General features: G+C 37.4%; 1 protein-coding gene across 1 annotated transcript; it reads right to left on the bottom strand.

Moving 5' to 3' along the window:
• Positions 1 to 305: 305 nt before the first annotated feature.
• On the bottom strand, positions 306 to 1,317 carry LOC129569170 (uncharacterized). The gene is made up of 2 exons (XM_055447762.1): positions 1,048 to 1,317; positions 306 to 985 (listed from the first exon to the last, which is right to left on the bottom strand). The coding sequence occupies exons 1-2, from the start codon at positions 1,099 to 1,101 to the stop codon at positions 386 to 388; spliced, it is 654 nt and encodes a 217-aa protein (XP_055303737.1). The 5' UTR covers positions 1,102 to 1,317; the 3' UTR covers positions 306 to 385.
• Positions 1,318 to 8,379: the final 7,062 nt, after the last annotated feature.

Here is an 8,379-nt window from a genome sequence, read left to right as displayed (position 1 = left end):
AGCAAAACTCTACAGTTTGTATGTGTGTTAAAGCGCTTCACCTCTGCATAAGCACCCGAACCTCCGTTGAAAATGATATGCACTGTTGGATTTCGAAACGATTTATAAATGACATCTCAATGAAACGATGTGTCACTTGGAATTTTGATTTTATTTAATGGTGAATACACACTCCAGCGATCCACAAACATAAATCTCTTCTACTGATAACTGCTAAGCCAATAAAAGAGCCTGGGCAAATACGACAAATGTGTAGAACGAAAGCATAGAATAAAAAAACAGACGAGAATACAAAAAAACAGCCGACGGCTTTACAACGTCACACACGTACTCGATTTTAATTTTCTCCCGTAAACAGACAAATGCACAACTATTTTTTTTCTGTTCATTGCGTTCGCCACATTTGGCGAACAACTTTCCTAACTATAGATTCGGTATCGCCGAAAAAATCATTCGGTTGTGCCGGTCGTGCTCTTTTTGTGCGTTTCGAACGAATTGGGTCACCTACAGCCGTTTGAGCGTGATAGTAATCATCTAGTGTGCTAGCATACACTTTTTCAGAACCATCAAATGCTTGATCTGCATATTTATAAGGCACTACATCAACGTCTCTGGACCGACCGTATTCCTCAACAATTGATTCAACGTTTATCGGTACCTCCAGTTCAATCTGCACAAATAGATTTAGATACGTTATACAAGGTGGTGATCGTTGCGTACTCGGTCGCCATTCATGGACTTTCGATTTTTTCGAACACACACGATATTTGCTATTTTGAGTGTTGATTCGACGGATTAAATGACTGTTTACGGTAATTTCGAGTGGTACAGAAAATTTTGTAGTTTTCCCAGGCGTTGCATTGATATGCGGTATACGGGCTGGTTTCGCAGGTACCGCAGATGGGATATCGTCTACTGCACTCACGACCACTGTTAATCGAGTCAGTTCTGGTGAAGCAGTTTTTACGGGCACGCAATTGATTCCCTGTATGTGAAAAATGTACAAATTCATCTCAGAATATGAAGTACTATTTGCATTTTACCCACCTGAAGTACGAAAGCCAATTGCACTCCAACGATGATTAACTTCGATAGCATCATCCAACAAAAGAAAAGAACATTTAAATTGATAACAACCAAATTGTTTGCTGTCAAACTTTGTCTCGCTCACACCAATTGTCTCACTGACTCGTCCGTGTACGAATTGCTGTTAGCATAAAAGAGATGTTGTTCGCAGTAAACTCAGTTTAGATGTTCTTTGAAAATATTCCTATAAGATTCACAGAATTCAACTAGGTTTTTCTTCTAATAAAGTTCCATCTCGTTTAGATGACACGATTGAATGACAATACGAAACAAAAAATAACAATGAAACCTATTGTCAAGTTAACTGAACCTCTAGTACGAATAAGTGATGTGCGCGCAGCATTGAAACGAATCGTTCATAACATTGAAACAAGAAATTTTATATACGAATATGTTCTGGTTTCAGCTATTTATTTAGTTTTTATAAAATATGTCATTGCTTGAAATGAATATAATAATGGGATTGTTCAATTCAAATGTTCGATATGAAATTCCGAAAACACCTGGTTTTTCTCATCGCAAAATGTTTAAAAAAATAAAAAAATAAAAATTCAATGAGTTTGTGAAATTACAAAATGTTGTTTTGAATTTAAACAGATGTGCCCTAGAAATCGAATTCACTTTGATCCAAATGACATGTTCGATTGATCCGAAAACCATTTTGAGACGATGGTCATGTTATTGATAGGTGTATCGATTACTTACGTTCCTATACAGAAAACGTACGATGCTCGGTCCGAAGTTCAGATTCTGAGCATGTATAGAAATTTATCGAATTTCATTAGTGCACATTGTATCAAAATTCATGCGTTGGGTTTGGGTTGTTGGTTTCGGTTTGATGCCTAAAGTCGTATCTGCGGTGTAATTTACGGTAATAAATACGTCTGCAAATGTTCTTTCCATACGCATTGAAATGTATTTCACCTCTTTCGCCCAGTGGCTTCGTGCTTTCAAATGGTGGTGATGGTGATTGTTTGTGGTTGTGTCGTTCATCAGTGCAATAATATTACAGTTTGATTTTCTGCACGCAACCGACTGTCCTCTCATGGAAATACCACATTTTACACACAACGCAAACTATTTAAAACCTGGAATTTATATTTTCATCGACCAGAAAGCAGACGTCGAGCAATGTACGGATTTGACCAATGTAAGGGTCAGACAATTCCTTTTTCAATGCCATACAATACCATGCAATGTCATCCAGTGCGTATCGTACAGTTTGTTTTCTTACACCATTGTTGGTGGAAATTTATCTTTGCATTTGGCGTTACTTTCGTTTCGAACATTCCGATGGTTGTCAGTTTACTCGGTACGGAATTTTCAAACATAATTTATGAGTAGCACGAATTACACTTGCATTAACGGGAATCGACATGAATGTCATTAGGCCGTTGGAAATTATTATCACTTCACTCGGCTCGTGATTTTTGGTCGATTTGATGCACGAACGGTTATTGTTACGGTTGGATTACCCACAATGTTTAGATTACACCGATCGACGTAATGAATCTACATACGTGAATTACGATGCTTGTGATACATTTCGCCGTTCGTCGCTTTCTCTCCGAGATTTTGGTAACGAATGCGTTGTGTCATCTCTTCGAATCTGAATCTAATTTCACACATTTACCTTTCGCCCGACACCCGAGCAATGCCAGAAACTTATCTTGATTGCACATCGTTCAATTTTCAACGCAAATGTTTCGGGAATAATTGCGCCAATGCCCAATTGAGAGGGAAATCATTTCGGATCGCTGATGTGACGCTCGGGCATTTTGGATGCAAAACTCAGAGAATTTCCCCATGGCAATTGGCGGATTTGAAATAAATTCTAGCAAAATCTGTTTGTCGACCAAGTTTATCGCAACACATAAAATTAAAGTGAAGGCCTCGAGCATTTGTTACGGAACTCCAAAATGCACATTTTCAAAGCGCCCTGTAATCAGGAACTGTGCATTTTCCGCGTTTTTATTTACAATACAAAAGCGATGGGTGCTCAAAGTAAACCTTTCACGGCAAATAGCTACGTGTGTGTCATAATATCGTTTCATCACAGCCTTTTAGCTAATTACAAACATCAAAGCATCACATTGAGTCATACACGCAATGTGTGTATGTGAGAAATTAATGTGCATGTGCTAACAGAATTTCAAATTATATTTTTGGATTTTACATGTTTGGCGGCGCACAGAGGAAGTGATTGTTTTAGATTTCAAGCGAATGGGGCCGACCACTGTATACAAAAGCTTTAATTTCAAGTCTAATTTATTGTTATTGCCAAAGATGTATACTGGTCATTGTATTGTTCTGCAAAAGTTCCTGTAATTTAAAGCTGCTTTGTACTAAACGTGTGTATATATTTTATGAGTGGCGCCCCTTTGGATAATCGTGGTGGCCAAAGCACATTTATTTACTTTTCTAGAAAGAGAGCACACACACACAAACACACAATTTCCTATGAAGTCGACAGCATTTGGGTCCAACACTGTATGAGTTATTATTCAATTTGCTACATATATTTCACTGTACAAGATTTTGTGTCTGGTTTTGAGATTCAGTTTTCACTCTCGCTCTTTCTCTTTTTCTTTATTTCAATTCTTCCAGTACTTCTACTTGCAATCAAAGTGAAATTCCAAGCTATGGATTTGTAGTTTTAGCCATATCAATTGTTAATGGAAATTGCAATTTGAAAGTCATTTGCTTTCAACCAATGCCGAATGTGTGTGTTTGTGTGAAAATGTAAAGTTGTAAATGAACCCCGTGTCGCTGGTTGGTAAATAGACTCTAAGTCTCAAAACACACAGTTGAAATCAAAAGCAAACAACAAAACCTTTAGAAATAGTGCAAATCAATCACAGTTTTTTTGCTTCGCGTATTTTTTTCTGCACGTAAAGTCGTCCATTTGTTGATGACCGAAATCGAACTAGATTTAGCTTTCAGGGTGCCGTCCATGTTACACTCAGCAATTTATGCATATTTGATTGCACTCTCGCTCTAGTTCTACTCTCTCTCTGAACATACGCCACCGACGAGCCAATTTTTTTTCGCAAGTAACTCTCCTTTTGATCTGCATAAAACTGTTTATCCAAGTTGATCCAAACCAATTGATTTCGTCGCAAATGCCTTCGGTAGTTGGCTTTCAAATTCCACGTTGGCATGCGCACCTTATGCATAATGTGCAACAACACTCCACCGAATTGACTGTTTAGTGGATTTGAATGTGGACAGTTTGTTAATTAACAAAACTGTAAATGTGAAAGTAATCAAATTTCGATTTAAATTTATGTTACCACATGGAGAGAGAGAAAGAAAGAGCAAATCAATCGATTCCCATTATTATTTTATTGACCGCAAAAGCTACAGTGAATAATCGATCTGTTTGTTAAATTGTGCAACGAATCCAATTCGTGTGTAGTAGTTTTGAGCAATGTATTTACAAATTGGATGATTACATCAGGAGGCGATTAATTAAAAAATGTTTGATGAAAATTGATGGCGGGTGGTCATTTCAATTTTTCCATTTCCAAACAAGAAAAAAATGGGTTAATTTTCGTTGTGTGAATTATCAATTTCTCTCAGTGATTGTGATTATGTACATTATTTGGAATTTATTATTCATGCTTGATAAATGCTTCAATCAAGCTCGGCATTCCCTTGAAATGGCCATCTCTCGAGGGAGTCATCATTTTGTCTATCCGTCGTTCAATTCGGCACAGAAATATTTCAATTTGGTCGAATTCAGAACATGAACCAAAAACGAAAGGAAAAAAAAAAATTGCGGCGCAGTACGAGTTCAATAGAATAATAATAGATAATTTGTTGGAATGATTCTGTCACTCGGTTGGTTTCGAAATGGGTTATATACAGCAGCAGAAAAAAGAGTGATATTTTATGAAAGAATATGTTTTTTTTTCAAATTCAAGGCTATGACGAAATCGATGCGTCGTCTGTGCACGTTCGGCGTCGTGATTGCCAGAAACAAAATCGAATATTTGCCCGGCTGAAAGGCATAGACAGTGACAGTGACAGCAACGACATAGACAGTGCTATATCAGCCGAAATCGATTACACAAGACATTTTTATGATTATTAAAATCCATATCATTCCCCTTTTTTTCCACCTATATTTCTACCATACGAGATTCGTTTTTATAATCAATTTAATCGCATGCGACATTCTGTGCATTCTCCTTCTTCGAAATCGACCCCATCATGCATACACAGAACTGACATAGGCACCTACGAGGTGCCGGCACTTACTACCTTAGGTGCGCACCTAGTACTATTCTAAAAATAAATTTTGAGTATTTTTGAGATTGATGTAATTTTTTTTAAATAAATCTATGATATTTAGATGATAAAAAAAATCAAATTTCAAAACATCCAAAAATATTGTGAAAAAAGGTATTTTGAAATAGCATCATATGCGCACCCAAGTAAGTGCCGGCACCCCGTAGGTGCCTATGTCAGCTCTGTGCATACATAAACAAACTGGGTGAAATTTCCACTTCAAATTGTTTATGTATACACCTTTCAGCCAAACATAACAGCATACTTGCACGATATGTCCCGTATTGTATACGTCGATCCATTCCCTTATCGAACATTGTGAAATGTGACAAACGCGCATAGACTTGCATTTCCATAATCCCATTCAATCAAAATTAATAATGAAAATATATACGATATTGTAATTTATGTTGATGACAGGTGCTAAGGTTGCCAACGTTGAAACCGAATACAACGAACCGAGTCTTGTCTCTCGGTCTTTGTTTGAGGCAAGCAGAGATTGAATGTATGGAATATTTATTCATTCACAGGTTGCATTTCGGATACAATCACACGGTTCTTTTGCTCGAACGTTTTCTTTCGTGTTTCAAGCGAAAAAAAATCTCTACCAGCCTCCATTTACTACCTGCCGCAAAGATCCAACGTTTGAACAGATTGTCAAATCACTGCCTGAAGCTTGCATAATTCGAAATTTGCATGTTCGTCACTTTTAGCTACATTGAAGATACAAATTTATTCTAATGTCGTTTTGACATCGTTGTACCCTGCGATGAGCAAATCAAATTTTCATTCAACTTTACATGCAGAAGCATTAAAATTGCGGATTCTCGTGAATTAATAGTTAAGAGGTAAAAAAAAGGAAAAAATTCAAAATTCGCGCGAAAAAGAAATCACATTAACAATTCACTTGAAATACAACACTGGATTGTCTTTCTATTTTTTTTTGTAAATTAACGACAGCCATTAACGAGACCAAAAAATCCGTTAAAATCGAAAAGATTACCAAAGGGTATCACAGCAAAAATCTTCGTGCAAAATGGCATTCTTGACCTGTTATTAAGGTCTAGATTAACACAAGACAAATACACAGAGCATGTAATCCGTAAAGTGGATGAACAGTCGCCTGAATCGACGGGAAATTATGCGAACCATGCTGACACACAACGGTGGAGTGATGAAGCAAAACAGATTGTTTCGACATGATTCAACGAAATGCGCTCGATGCTAATGCAGAGGTTGAGACAGAGCATTTTCGGGGAGAGATAAAGAGCTGTCGCGAAACGTTCATTAAAACTACATTACAACGAATTGGCCGGCAGCGTGTTCTTGTTCCATAACATTAGCGCATGTTTGTCATATACAAGCGTGAAAATTGTATTACTTAACAACTGACTTTGCATTCAATTTTGATGAATAGAACGGAATAACCGTTGATGATGCAACGAAACATTGTGAATTAACCGTTCTTATGTCACTTTACATCGTATGCCAAAAGTTATCACTTTTAGTTTATCGAATCTTCAAAGCGTTTAATTATATTTTTCTACGAATGTATTCTTCACAAAATCAGTTGCTAGCTTTTTGGAAACTCAACAGAAAAGTTCCAAAAAACAGTAAACCGTCCATCAATCCAACTCGCTCTCCCTTCCTCGAAATCATCGTTTAAATTAGCAAACTAGCACAGAAGCTAGAGATCAACAAAAAGCTACCGAAAATATATATGCGAAATTTATGAGCTGTATTCCATTGAATTCATCGTAGAGTAAATGTTTACTCGTTGAAATTGGGATTTCTACAGTTTATCGAACAGCAGGCAAAACGAATGCATGAATTCATTTGGTTCTGGCTTCCCTTCCAAAAGTTGATATATATATAGCGATTAATGCGTGGAATCAATGCAAATGCCATGAAAACAGCAAATCGACAAAATTGTTGCGAAGTAATATGATAAGCGAGCACCGAATCGAATTTCATAGAATTTATGGTGCGTGGTTTGATTTATAATTGCATATGTCGCCTGTTTCAACAACCACATCACTTTACGTACATTCCGATATACATTGCCGACTGCAATATCGTTGAAAGATGTTATTATGCATTTGCGTGCATTGTGCATGCAGACGCTCGCTCAGAAGCTAAACGAAACGGTGAGATGAAAATGTACGTAAATTTATGTGACGCACGAGCTCAAGCGTTGCATACCCGAAATAAAACTGTTGACATTGGCTTCTTGGTTTGGCCAAATGACGTTCATGAAGCTGCTACAAAATAACAATGACAAACCGAATAGAAATTAAATGATTTTCCAAACATTTGCCGAAACAATTTTTTTTCCTTCAAATTTTTATTGCTCTCCATGGAGCTGTTGGCCCATAATTTTCTCTTGCACTCTAACTAGCTCGCTTGCTCCATGCACTTGACTTCTCCTCTCGAAGCATTCCGTATTCAATTCAATAGATGTATTTGAATAACTCAATGATCAGTACGTGATGGAATGGCATTCGCAAATGTAAGCGCTAAGGATGTCCGTTATCGTGCATGGCACGGAAAACGAGGTAGATAATGGCCATGTACGTGTCTCGCAAATGCATTCGTATATATATTGTACACTCAACGACCACGTACAATTCAGCTCGATTGTTTGATATGATTTATTTACTTAATCGCAAAATGTGAACTTGAATCAGAGAGTTCTCCGAGAATGCTGCTCTGCCCCCCCTCCCCACATACACACAGACACACACACACAAAAAGTTTATGCAGTCATTCGATGCATACATTTAAATGGTACGTTTCTGCATTTTAATGTTTCGATATGACTTATACCGGTTCAATTCACTGATTTGGCTTTCGTATACATTATACACTTCAACCACCGTCGTCGACGTCGCCGCTCACCCATACCACGTTTCCGACCAAAGTTTTGACTGCGCCTCTCTGTCCAGTGTCCATCCACTTGTTTGCCTGCGTCTATTTGAATTGTATGTTACAATTGTTTGC

This window comes from Sitodiplosis mosellana, unplaced genomic scaffold (genome assembly GCF_009176505.1).
Source record: "Sitodiplosis mosellana isolate CC-2019 unplaced genomic scaffold, AAFC_SMos_1.0 Smas_scaffold_1, whole genome shotgun sequence".
Classification (NCBI taxonomy): Eukaryota; Metazoa; Arthropoda; class Insecta; order Diptera; family Cecidomyiidae; genus Sitodiplosis; species Sitodiplosis mosellana.
Note: the sequence above shows the minus strand (reverse complement) of the source record. Positions and strands in the feature narration are given on the sequence as shown.

What these genes read in the sequence shown, in the direction of transcription:
- LOC129569170 (XM_055447762.1), bottom strand. Translation starts at nt 1,101, where the DNA reads ATGATGCTATCGAAGTTAATCATCGTTGGAGTGCAATTGGCTTTCGTA. An exon ending in AATTGGCTTTCGTACTTCAG is followed by an intron (nt 986 to 1,047) that starts GTGGGTAAAATG and finishes TTTCACATACAG; the next exon opens with GGAATCAATTGCGTGCCCGT.